We start from the raw sequence: 14057 nt of genomic DNA, 5'->3' as shown, positions 1-14057 counted from the left end.
GTTACGCATCCGCTATATTAAATCCGCCATTTTACTTTTTGCAATTTTTACATCAGATTCATATTCAACGGCACGAGAAATATGGGAATACTAATTTTCAAGAGAGTCCAATAACTTTTTGTGTTACGCATCCGCTATATTAAATCCGCCATTTTACTTTTTGTAATTTTTACATCAGATTCATATTCAACGGCACGAGAAATATGGGAATACTAATTTGCTAGAGAGTCCAATAACTTTTTGTGTTACGCATCCGCTATATTAAATCCGCCATTTTACTTTTTGTAATTTTTACATCAGATTCATATTCAACGACAAGAGAAATATGGGAATACTAATTTTCAAGAGAGTCCAATAACTTTTTGTGTTACGCATCCGCTATATTAAATCCGCCATTTTACTTTTTGTAATTTTTACATCAGATTCATATTCAACGACAAGAGAAATATGGGAATACTAATTTGCTAGAGAGTCCAATAAGTTTTTGTGTTAACCATCCGCCATTATATTTTTTGGTACCCCGTTACCCTCGAGAAACGAACAACCCGACAAATTAGATTGCTAATTCAATGAATAGCTAATATTTCATGTAACTTTCATGTTTTCCGCCGTTAATTAAAAAACTTTACAGTCGATTCGACGAATAAAGCACGGAAAAAAAGTCGGAAGATCCCCGTAAAACTTCTGCCACGCCCTCGTAGCCCGCGTTAATTTTCTTCGGCGATGGTAACGGAAGATACTGCGTAAATCGTTGATGAAGCAATTTACATGAACCACGAGAGATAACGCTGAAAACGAGGATAACGCGGAACGTGGAACAAGCTCAAAGGAGCTTTAGAAACGTGAACAGCTTTCCGCGACGCGCCGAACGTTCCTTATGTTATTATGAAAGTGCATCAAGCCTGCATTCCGGAACTATGCTTTGGGGGCTTTGTCCGTACGAACAACGCGAATACCAACGAAATAAAAACACGACGTAAACATTGTCGGAGCTTTCTTCTCCTTAAATTCGTCCAGTTAACCGTCGGCGAGGATGTTCGCCGGGCTATTCGTTAATTAGCATTTCGCCCCGCCCGACGGGGCGCCGACAGGACAGAAAAAACTGCGATTAAATCTTGTTACGTAACAACTCACAAAGGTGAAACGAGAGAGCGAGAAAAACTAGAGAGCTATTTAATGAGTTCCGTCTGAATTTAGCAGTCCATTAACAATCTATTTAACGAATCTCGCGCGGGAGGTGATTAATTGGGCTTCCGGCCAGCTAAGGAGGTTTCCATCTTCGGATCTTTTCACACACAAAAAAGAAAAAACACCGGTTCGACCTCTCCCCCCCCCCCTCCCCGAACGTATTTTTCCAAGCTCGGAAACGTGCAACGCGTTCTGCGAATCATTCTTCAAGATCGAGCTCGCGATCGGGATCGAAAGAAAAGTGTGTTGCGAACGTTTCTGCAATTTCGTTCCCAGGGCGGACCACTTTTTTTAATATAGTGTGTGTACCCGTTTCTCGACACGTTACAGAAGATCGATGTCGAGCTGCTTACCCTTTTGCCTCCGTTCGTTTCGCGGCGATACGCCTTGAAGAAAACAAAAAAAGAAAAAAATGGCGTAAGCCCGGGATATTGAAAGAGGGAAAACGAATGCCCGAAAGCGGACGACACGTCGATGGACGGAATCGATATGCAACGTCTTGGCTGAAGCGGGGAAGATTGAAAGTGCGTCCGATTAGGAGAGAAAGGCGATCTTGAAGAGAAGACAGAAAGCCTAGGGCTTACGCGAGACACGTACACTCCTACACAAAACAATAGCACATCTGTGCGCAATTATTAACGTTAAAAGGGCAGCGAAGTCAACATTTAGGCGTTACAGTGATTTCTCTATATATGTCGCCAAGGCCTGGATGATAAACGTCGCGGAATTATCCCCACTACCGCAGGGTACATCCCGTGAGGGACCTCGGACGCCGAGGAGTGTTGACACTGCTCAGGTATGTCTCCTGTACGATACATGACGCTGGCAAGACCCGTGTTGTTGACATATATCGAGAATTCACTGTATTAACTATAGTTTATAGTTATACAGTGGCTCACGAAACTGTTCGAACGCCCTTCAACCCTTGAAATCCTGTGAGCTCTAGGCCCATGCCGGAGTCATTTTTGACCCACACCGATATAGTTTTAGCATTAAGACATAACCTCTCGTTCTGGCACCCATTGTAAGCGGTGTCGCGCGAAGAACTTATAATTATTTATAACCCGGCTGACGGAATTATTTGTGCAGGTTTTCAAATGAATTTTTACGTTGATATATTCATTGTACTAAACTTAAGTAGGATCTGTGACATGCGAGAAAGTTGGAGGATTACTCAGTATCGTGCATTTAATATTTTGCAATTTTTATTTCGTTAAATAACTTACTTTGATTTTATGGAATTTTTCGGGTTTCTAGATTGGCGATCAAAGCGTGAACGGACCAATGCTGCCTTATAAGCGGCATGGCACTTACTGGGTCCAATAGTTCGAATCGAACCTAGTTTTCCCGCCGCGTCGATCAAATTACCCGAATCGCGTTAGGCAATTCCATAGTGATGGGGACGCGAGTTTCGCCGCAAATATACATAAACCGACGCGTTGACCGGCTAATTTGTTAGTCGGCAACACACACCGTGTTGCCAGAGCGAGCGGAAGTTAGGGTTGCCGGCGTTAGAAAATTCTGCGGGCGAAACTAAATTATTAACCGCTTTGACTCGAGAATTACACTGTGCCGATAATTTCGTTCTGTTTTGCATGCAAATGAAGTTTAGCCCGGGGAATATCGGCGAGAACTTTCGCGATTGTTTGCCACCGGAGTTTTACTTGACTTTTCGCCGGGGCTGTCAGCTTCCCGAAACGTAACATGCGGGCTCGTTTTGCATTATTCCCGGGCCAGTCGCTTTTCGATTCCGATGGCTATTCATTTTTGGGAACGCAATCGTTCGTCGAATATTTAACAGCGGATAAAAGCGCGTCGAGTCCATTCGGCTCGGCCGGCCCCGAAGAGAAACTTCTAATTGAAATTAAAGATTAAAAGGCTCGGCGTCCATTACCGGTATAGCTGGCGTAATGAATTTTCCACGATCCGTATAAATAATGAATTATAACATTTATAAAAAGGACTCTTCCTCGCGAATTTAATCGGAACCGGTCTCTCCTGGACATCGTTGGCACAGATAATTTTCCTTGAGGAAAAGATAACTGAATTTGTGACGTCACAGCTTCGAAAGCTACACTCCTGGACAAAATGATGGCGCGTGTGTGCTTGACACACACGGTATGGGTATTTCGAATTGTTTTCCATTTGAAGTGTAATAAAAACGCGACGAAAAATCGCAAATCAACTTTTGAGTGGCCATTGTCCAGGCGGAATATCCCTCCAAACGGTCGCGTTGAAACGACTGTGGAAAAAAAATGGTTGAAACTCTGTGTTCTGAGTTTCTAAAGAAAAAAAAAGCAATTTCAGTTCCTCAAGTCCTCTCATAACGAGAAAGGGACTTCGAAACAATTGTTCAGAGACGCGAAGGTGTAGAACTCTTTAAAATGAGCACGGCCAGAATATTTGAAGATTATTTCACACGAAGTTAGGAGCGCGAAGGCCGACAATGTTTCCGTTATAATTAGACCGTGGATTTTATGCATTTATGACAAAAATGGGTGAGCACAATTTAAAGCAGTAGACATATTAAAAAGACCAGCGTATTGATTTTGGCTTAATAAAATAATTAAAAGAAGAAAGAAATTTTTATTTTGTTCCTGTGTCTTGTAATCAATGCAAATATTTTTTATTTTGCATAAAGATCCGCAGTCTTATAATTCAATGTTCAATGAGAGTTCGAGATTTCTCGTGTTAATAAATAGTCCTTATAATTGTAAGTTTAAGATTTAGCCTAAAATCGTAACCAATTTACAATTCAATCACCACTGGTTTGTCCTTATATGACAAGTTCAACAAATATCTGCTAAAATGATAGAGAATGTAAAAATTCTTTTAAATTGTTTATGGTCTTCCTCGATATCCCAGCTCCGTTGAAGATGTACAATATTGCCAATAACTTCTGTTATTGATATCTATAATTACGTTATCACGGTAACATTAATTTAGTCGGACTTTATACCTCCTTTCTGGACTCCATTTTATTTGTCGTAAATGGCGAGTCTATCCCCTGGATAAGCCGTTGTAATGACCTTGCAGAAATAGCGTGTGAAACGAATAACGTCGATATAAAAATTTTATCGGATAACATTATTTAGTGAATTAAAAAATAGTAATAATGTTATTATTAACATTAATATTTAACACCTATTTAAGCTTTTCTCGAGTATTCCCGGATTAAGGACTATCGTAACACGCCATGCACAATACTGATTAAATATCAAGATATAATACGATAAATATGGTCCACCTGCATAATCCGTTTTAATACTGCGGATTTCATATATTCGCAATGCAAATGAATGAGTGCAATTTAAAACGGTAAAAAGATCAAAGGAATTTACGATTTATTATTGTTAATATAGTAATATTATCAGTGAAAGAAATTTTTTATTTAACTCCTGCATTTGAAAGTTTTTATGTTACACAAAGATTCACGGTCTATTAATTATTTTATTTGCTACTGTTACACAGAGAACACTTGTAGTAATAATTTGCAGTATCATAATTGACGATTCTATGGGTGTTATAGATTTTCAGTGGTCTGGGAACAGACAAAGGTATCTTTAATCACTTTATCGGATCTATATAAAATTACAAGGGGGATCAATAGTATTTACTATCTAAAATTTGAATTAATCATTGGATTCCCCGTTCAATAGCCAGCTTCTGACCGAATTCTCTGCTACCCTTTGATATCGGAATCGCAGGTGGCCAGGAACTTGATTAGCCCTTATTACGATTCACTATTAACCCGTTGCACTAATTAATTTATTTCACGGTTTCAGTGATTAGAACTTCCTTGTAATTCGTAATTTCCTAAAAAAAGGGAGTAAATTTGCACATTAACTGTACATTATTATTTACAAAATATCGCTTATTCACAATAGCTGTACATTAACAACACCAAAATAGACATACTACATAGACTTCAATATTTATTTGATATAATATATAATATAATGAATAGACAACTGAATACACACAATATGCATTATTGGTACACTGAAAACCCGAAATGGCGTCGACAAGCTGTACACCAGCGTCCATGGAGTGTAAGTGTGTAAGTGTGGAATCGTTGGTGATAACAAACTCAAGGTCACGTGAAGGTCATAATATTACAGGTCGTCAGATTCGTCTTGACCTCGGCTATCATACAGCGATAATAAAAATATATCATTCCATTTAAAGAAACTTCGATGACCTTGAAATCTCAAAAACTACAACTTTGAACAAATTATTTCGCCTATCATAATATTTGCCCCTCCGAATAAAAACAAGCGAGATATTACAGATGCTCGAGTTAGGTGAAACACTGTGTATAATGCAGCCGGACCCCGTGCAAAGCCGAAACCGGAAGTTTCCGGATCGATGCCGGACGACTATTTAAATCTCATCGACTCTAATTTCAGTCGCGAAAATGTTTGTTTTGTGCGGCGAAGCGACAACGCGGCTCTCGGACGTGTTTTCACGTATTCGAGTGCGTTCACGGGTTAATGGTTCGAAAAGTAGGCACGTAGGCACGGGGTTGCAATGTGCATCGACAGTTGCAAACAAAACGACTCTCTTGACCTTAAAAAGCAGGGCTGCGAGGCCGAGCGGCCCGATAAATCTCTGGAAAATGCTAAACAAACTTGTTCGACGGCGGACAAGGGTCGTTGTTAGCTGGAAACATCGGTGCGCGGTGGAATAAACGACCGTTCTGTTCTTCTTTTTTTTTCTTTTCGTTTTTCATTGTTTAGTAGGCCGATGATCGATGGCGAAGGAGCTCGCGAATCTGTTTCCCCGAGATCCGGCCGTGCTCCGAGCTTTCTCTTCCTCTCTCCGTCCGATGCTCTGCGACCCCGGTACTTTTCAACCCGAGAAAATTCGAGTTGGAAGCGAAACGTCGCGTTTAATTTATCACGGAGTTTCAGCGTTAGAATTTCACCGAGATTTCACGGACGCGACTATCTTACTCGTTTCCAGCCGGGAACCGGCAGAGGAGCGAATTTTCTACGGCCGGATGACAGTATTATCTTTCGCCATGTCCTCGCTGTTAATTTGAAATTACTGGGGGCATTGAGACCGTTCCACAAAATAACGAGACCCGGTTATTCGAACGCCGTTAATAGGGAACGTTGTTAACTCGCTCTGTTCCGCGTTTATCTCCGTCCTCGCCGTCCACCTCGCGTTCTAGCTCTCTGCAATATTTATTGGATCGAATTTGTTTCCGCTTCGGTCCCGTAATTGGCTCTTCCACTCTTCGGCAACGGCAGTTTCGCCAGGGAAATTGTCATCTCGCGTGCATCTTACCCATCGACGAGCCGCTTTACACCGGATTTTACTCGCGGAATTGTTGCTGCTCTCGTCGAAACGAACGCGTTTTCGAAATGAACTTAAACGAGAGTCTTATCAGCCGACGCGAACAATGGGAAACGCTCCGCGACGAATTTCTTTCTGCCGTTCCGGCTCGCCGAGCTCACCCCCCCCCTTTTTTTTTTAATCACCGGGCATTAACTACTTCATTAAGCGCAACCAACTCGAGCAGAACATTCTTGAAAGAGGGCTTTCTCGAATCGGGGAAAGAAAGGACGGTCGCTCCACTTTCTTGCGGAAAGTCGCTCGAAACTGAAACTTCTTGCCGACTCATTTGCATCGTAATATTCGCAAATACCGAGGGAAAAAATGCGTACTGTCGAAAAATCGCAGTTAGCCCGACGAGATGTAGAATTCGGTGGAAATTTCAACTCGCAATGTAAGCTTGCAAGTGGAACCTTGGCACAGATCATTTTCCTTGAAGAAAAGATAACTGAATTTGTGACGTCACAGCTTCGAGAGATGTACAAGCTATGCTCGTTTAACCAAGGGACCATAAGGACAGTGCCTACGCTTAGCTTGGGAGTCATTATGCGAGTTACAGAATGTTTGTTACATATCGATCAGATTCACAACATTTCAAGGTAGTACTGCTATTTTTACATAATTTACATCTACCTCGTGATTAGTTATTATTAGGCTGCGGATCTTTATGCATTCATGGCAAAATTGTTGAAAAATTAAAGTAATTGAAGATCAATATACAATTTCTCCTCTGTTAAAATCATTAAGGGGAGGGATAACATTCAATTTAGCTTCTATTTCTTGCGATCGACAATGTGCAATGGCGTGGCGGCCATTTTGAAATTATCTCGTGACAAATTGAGAGATCTTTGCTTCACTGGAGGCTGGGCTTTCCTATACACATACTATACCTGTGCCGTAAGTATACATGGTCTAAGAGTGGAAGCATGAGAGAAAAGTACTCACTGGGATCCTTGACGGCAGTGATAACGAGACTGAAGCCATTTCCTTTAGTGCCCCAGGCGTCGGTGATGTATTTCAGCGTTACGAAGTTCGTGCGAGTATAAATCGCGCCTACGGCCTGGGCTGTGTTTTTGCAAGACAAGTCCGCCTGTAAAACGACAAGAAACGTAAAAACATAACGGCCGCTAGAGGTAAACATGCTTGGCGGTGCGCGGCCGCGTCCATCATCTTTTTCGCAAGCGTGACGTTTCAAATGTAGAATCCACCGGAGGTAACGCAACCGGAAACAGACGATGCTCGGCGGGTGGGCGCAACGAAACAATTTCGAATGCATGAAACGCACCGCGGCGAACAAGAAACGGAATTTTCTTTTTTTTTTTTGTTCAAAAAGCTTTCGCAAACTCTAATCTGCCTTGAAGGCGTCGTAACGGAATTTCTTAAAGCGTTCCGTGAACTAAGCCCCGCAAACTAAGAGGATAACTATGCGGTTTCCCAGTCGAAACTTTTAACGAGAGTCACGGTTACGCCTTAAACCTCCGCCTCCTCCGAGTTCCAGGCCTATGCCTGTGTCATTTCTGACCCACGCCGATATTTCGCTGCAGTTTTCTTTCGATACAAGGCGACGACCGGTTTTCCGAAAAGAAGATTTTCTTATCTCGAAGTACAGTGATTTCTCCATATATGTCGCCGAGGCCTGGATGATAAGCGTCGCGGAATTATCCCCACTACCGCGGATACCTTCGGGAGAGTATGTCTCTCGGATGATACATGACTAGACTGCGGATTTGGTGGATTTATAACAAAAACTAGTAGGTGTAATTTTAAGTAGGAAAAATATTAGAAAAATTTAAACATAGTATTATATTATTTTCAATCTGCTAAACATAATAAGAAGGAAAATAATAAAATCTGACTTCAGTTCGTTGCAATTCAAGTAAGAAATTTTTACTTTGCGGCCAAGATCCGTGCTGTTGACATATATCGAGAAATCATTGTAGAAATCGTCGTATCGGAATAAAATTGTACATATTGACGGTCGCTCGACCGCGGCGGGTCACGAATGACTCCGGCACAGTATAAGGAGGGTTAAACCTCGTTATTAATACACAACAAACGCGAACGGACTTCTTACTTCGCTTTGCCCCGAAGTTCGGAATCACGGAATCTCTAAATAGTCCACTCCACCGAAAACTGAAATGCCCGGGGTCGTTTTTCGTCGACGGTTTGTACTTTAAACATCGCTACCGGCTCTACACCGGATAAGCAAACAAAACTGCAACGCGCAAATACACACGGCCGCCGGCTACACAGACAACAACGGCATCCTTTTTGTACAGTAGATAAAACTGTACGCGCGGTACCAACTGCGGGAATTCTATTACCGCTATCGATATATGCGCGATAATATTTATCCTCCGTGTTCCCCGCTTTGTAGAACAAAAAGGATCAGACGGCAAAGAAAGCAGAGGAAACGCCCAGAATTCAGGATGATTGCGAAAACAATCCTTGCCGTGGACCTCACCCGTTTAGGGTACCGTTGCGTCGCGAAATCCTCGGCGAAGGAGCTTCGGTGAATCGTGACCTTCACTCGCCTAATTCATCTTACGCGAATATTTAGAGAGTCGACTGCATAGTGAAGTTACGAGGAAAGTCCAACTCTTTCTGGACATTTAAAACAGTATAAGTTCTTAAAAATTGGATCAAACGACCTGACTTTTTTTAGCAATAGGAAGGATTGGTTTACCGAATGATGTGCAAGAAAGATTTTGAAAAAATTGCAATTGGTAAGAGTTACATGAGAAAATAAAAACTTTTTACAACTTTTTTATTCGAGCCTGTAATGAAAATCTAAAATGTGCGTTTTATAGATCTATGTTAGTTTTACACACACCGAACATTTCATCGAAATCGGTTGACGCAGATGAAAACGGCACGCATCGGAAGATGTGTTAAAATCTGGATTTTGAGCATAAACTGACCAAAAGTCAAAAGAAATTTTCAGCGCGTGTATAACCAACATAGCTCTACAAAACGCATATTTGAAATTTTCATTACAGGCTCAAATAAAAAAGTTGTAAAAAGTGCCATTTTTATTTCCTCGTATAATTCTTACCAATTGCAATTTTTTCAAAATCTTTTTTCCACTTCATTCGGCAAACCAATTTGTCTAATCGCTGAAAAAAAGTCCTCACAGATAAGTCACATATATCGAGGCATTAACAATTTACTTTCGAGGAAAGTCCGTCTACTCGCAAGAGTTATCTCCTTAATCGATTAACGGAAGGAGAACGAATTCTGGTAGGATGCGATTTATTTCTCTCGATTACTTAATTCGCCCAAGACTTGTTGCGTCTTACGGACCACCGGAAACCGAATTAAATTGCAGAGAAATGGTAAAAAGTGGGTTGGGAGGTTGTTAGACAAGGAGGAAGTTGGCCACATCGATCGTACCCGATTCGCTCGCTTCCGGTCCGTTGTTCTACTGCGTTCTTTCTATCGCAATTAGAGGGACCGCCTAAAACCGCGGTTAATCCATCCTTAATTATCTCCGTTGTGCCCGTGCTTTCGCGGCAGAAGCGGCGACGATCTCGCCGCGTCGCATAAACCGAAATAATTAAAAGCCGGCTGTTTGTGCGCGTCCGCTGTGCTTTCGCTTCGCGTTAAAATTCAAGCTCCGATTCAGCATGGCGGCGCACCGGCGCGGCGGCCACCGTCAAATTCGCGGATTTACGCAGGTGAAGTGATTTTAATTGCGGAATGCTAATCAACGAAGCCTCGATACCTTCGGCAATATTGTCGGCTAATTCGCCGTTGCGTGGTTGCCGCGGGCATGAACAAATATAGGCTCCTTGCAGACGTGTGTTACGTCCCAGGTAGGACGGATTATGATTTTTATGAGATAGGACGCAGTTTTGAACCTACCCTGCATTCACCGGCTACGGTTCGGGAAATTGAGGATTGTTTAAATAATTTGTATTCTTATTTTCCAAAAACAAACAAAATTATTGATTTATTCAATATTAGATGCTGAATCAGATATTTTAAATATGATTCGACAAATAGAGATTATGTGTAGTTAACGCATAAACTAGATAGCTTACAAATATTTCGTTCAATAATAGTAATGTTAATTTACCGAGTTGTTGTGTTCGCTTCGTTAAGTGGACACCGCAAGTCCACAAGTCGCAGGTTCCGTAGATCGCAGTTACCGCAGGTCGGGAATACCGCTAATCGCAGTTGCTGCGGCTCGCAGGTCGCAGGTTGCAGCTTTCACAAATTCCAATTATCACTGGTTTTGAACTTTATAAAACTTTCACTGAACTTGAACTTTATTAAAAACTTTATTAAAACTGAAATTGACACTAGAACGGACTGGTCCGGTCCAAACTTTATGACAGAATGATTGGTGTTTGAAGTATTGGTTCCCTTTTATAGGATGGACAGTCCATTGTTTCAATAGGATATTGATTTGATCTTTTATCTAATGCGCGTCATTCTTACCATGGGATTAGCGTGCCTTCTTGGAACTTGGCGCAACTGGACACACTTTCTGTTTATTTTTCGGGGTGACATCGATCTTTGCTGCGTCTCTCGCAGGAGGATAATTGGAATTGTTTTGTTCGCTATCTAATTTTCTAGAAATTTTAACGCCTATCCTAATCTTATTTATTTCCTTCTCCTTGCGTGACATTATTGGGTTTCAACAATAGTTCATAATAATTCTTTGTCTGAAGTTTTATTCGTTTGATTCTTAAGCGGTCGAATCACCGGACACGACACCGTCTTACTTCCTAGAATCTTAAGGCTTATCTTAATCTTATTTATTCTTCTCTCCTCGCGTGGCATAATTTTTATTTGAAGTTTTATTTGTCTTATTCATGAGCGATCGAACCACCGGACGTGACACGTGTAACGCATCGATCATGAGCTTCCGGTCCATTTTGACCGAGAGTTATCGATGTTCCCTCTGAACTCGAATTTTTTGGTAGCTTAACCCGTAATTAGCTGGGGAACTGTTAAAACAGTTCAGCCTTTTTTCCCGGAGAATACCGATCAATATTATCCCTTTGTATTCCATATTATTTCAATTCTAGAAAAAAAAAAGAAGCGGAAACCGGTGGCTAAAATGATATCAGAATGATGTGGCATCACGGATTGAAACGCGAGCGCGATCGTTACACGGTGGAATATCAACGCTGAAATGGGATGCGTTCCAGAGATTTGACCGTTGCTCGCGTTCCTTTGTGCATCAAGGCTTTTAAACGCAGCGTATCAAAACGTCACAAAAAAAAGACGATAGCCCGTTGACAAAGGTGGGCTTTAACTGTCGAAAATGGTGCGCGCATCTGACCCCGTCGGGTACAGCCGGGCCTGGGTCGGGTTCCGTTCGCGTAAACAAAATTGTGCGTTACAAAATCAGCAACATTGACACGCTGCCGTCGCGAGACGATAAAACTGTTGTTAGTAAGGTATGTAACGAAAGTGTTGAGACAAGTTTGAGAAGCGATAACTCGAAAAGTGAGATATTGATATAATGATGTTCGAAATTTTTAATTTCATTTCCAAGTCGTCGAAAATAATATTTACATGGCGCTCAATGGCCCCTTAGCTAAAAATTGCTACCTACAGAGTAGCCATTTTAATATTGAAGCAAATGGCGAGTTTCCAGGTTCGGTCGAAATATGTAAATGACAAAATTTTTCAATTTTAGCAAGCAGTTGTCAATGATTTCCTTATTACTTAGTTTTCCAGGAGGACTAAAAATTTGCTCGCGCAAATCGACTTTGTACGCCGTTCTGAATGAAATTTTTTGTACAATTTGTATCTGACAATAATGCAGAGATACCGTTACATTTACCGCGTGCGCGGTGCAGCGATATCCACATCGCACGGCGCGTAAATTAAACTAGTCTCAATACTTTTGTTATACGGGGTGTTCACTTGAAAACATTCCAGCCGAATATCTCGAAAAGTATGAAAGATATTAAAAGAGTATAAAACACGTGTGTTCCCCCTCGAAATCCTTGGGCGCGTGTTTTACACATTTTTAATATCATTCATACTTTTCGAGACATTCGGCCGGAAAGTTTTCGAATGAACACCCTGTATACCTTGTTTCTAATATTCCGGCGGCGTGCGTGCATTCTGTATTTCATTCCGCCTGCTGGTGTTCACTGTTCACGCGGGGAAGCAATGAAACTATCACCGCGTGAAATTGCTATCGAAAATCGGTTCTACCGCGTGTACACAGTAGCCGGGAAAATGAGAACTTTTTTCGAGGCCGGCTGTAAGACGAGCGAACGAGCGCGGCCATCTTGCCGGGAGCGATAGCTTTCTCGTCAAAATGGAGGCTGCACGGATTCGGCCGGCACCCGCGGACGGTGAACTAATTGCGAGCGTAAATTTCATCGTAACGTTGCGAGTTACACGATTCCCGCGGAACAAAAAGCCAACGCGCGGAGGTAATTGCGCGAGCCGGCGAATGTCCCGCGTGCGTCGCCGCGCTGAAACTCCTAATAAATCAACCATAACTTTTTCCGGGCACGGCAAACTCGCGTTCGCGCCGTCCGCGATTTTCGAACAAGACAACTTTCGGCCAAGGACGTTCTATTTCGCTGGTATTTTTAATTGCGATTCTACTCCCCGCGACCCGGGAAAGCCCGGGGGCGAGATAATTAAGGGCGCGTAACCTAAAAACTTTGATAGAAAATTTAATCTTAACTTGTCGGTAGCAGCGGACGGTTATCAGTTCAAAAATTTCCTATTGTTTTTTCTCTCGAGATCCCCGAGACCCGGGATAATTACGCAATTACTCGTAACGGCCAGATGGGAAAAATTTTAATGAGTTGCGGGTATATACAATTACCGGAAATATAATGAAGAATATTGTTGCGGAGGATGATCGGCTCTGAAATTTCCATGACAGACGGAATTGTTGAAAGAAATTCCCCGTGTACAACTCGAGGATCCCGGCAAGCGAGAACTTCAGAATACCATTAGAGATAGCATTCGTCGTTTTACAGAGAGCCTCGGCTACCGGCCCGCTGGCAATTGCTAATTACGAAAGTAATTAACGCTCGCTATCGCTGATTCAGAGTACGGCCGGCTATAATATTAGCAAAACTACCACGAGGTTCCACGAAATGGATCGTCGTGTACGCGCGTGTACCTCGCCGATACGACCAAACTAATCGTGCAGCGTTCTGTAACAAATACTCGTCTGATTGAAAAATCTTTAGCTCGCAATTACTTGATAATTATCCGAAAGGGGTACACAATAAATCCTGCGGGTATGCTGGTACTGTAGCTGCTTCCGCTTCGATTCTTTTACGATGCGTCTCGAGTGCGACGATAAATACCGGCACGAGCACTAAATGTCCACGTTCGAGCCACTATAAATATATTCTAAGATTTACAAGGCACATTGTTAGCTTTATGAGTCATAGTAATCGCCCTCGAAGGCGTAAACTATACGTTATCTTCAACCGGCGAGTCACGGAAGAACCGCGGCTGCTGGAGGTTCATGGAAAAATTTTTCTGGAAGCATTTTCCAAGGAAAATTTCGCACGCATTATATACTCGAAAGC

General features: G+C 42.1%; 1 protein-coding gene across 2 annotated transcripts in view; it reads right to left on the bottom strand.

Moving 5' to 3' along the window:
- LOC143362018 (uncharacterized) overlaps window positions 1-14057 on the bottom strand; it is a 126957-nt gene that overhangs the window by 19820 nt on the left and 93080 nt on the right. For both annotated transcript variants that reach the window (XM_076801787.1, XM_076801788.1), the window contains exon 3: window positions 7474-7618. In XM_076801787.1, coding sequence (XP_076657902.1) covers window positions 7474-7618 — 145 coding nt within the window. The remainder of the gene's footprint in view (window positions 1-7473; window positions 7619-14057) is intronic.

The sequence above is a fragment of the Halictus rubicundus genome, chromosome 16 (genome assembly GCF_050948215.1).
Source record: "Halictus rubicundus isolate RS-2024b chromosome 16, iyHalRubi1_principal, whole genome shotgun sequence".
Lineage (NCBI taxonomy): Eukaryota > Metazoa > Arthropoda > Insecta > Hymenoptera > Halictidae > Halictus > Halictus rubicundus.
This window is presented reverse-complemented; position numbering and strand designations above follow the sequence as displayed.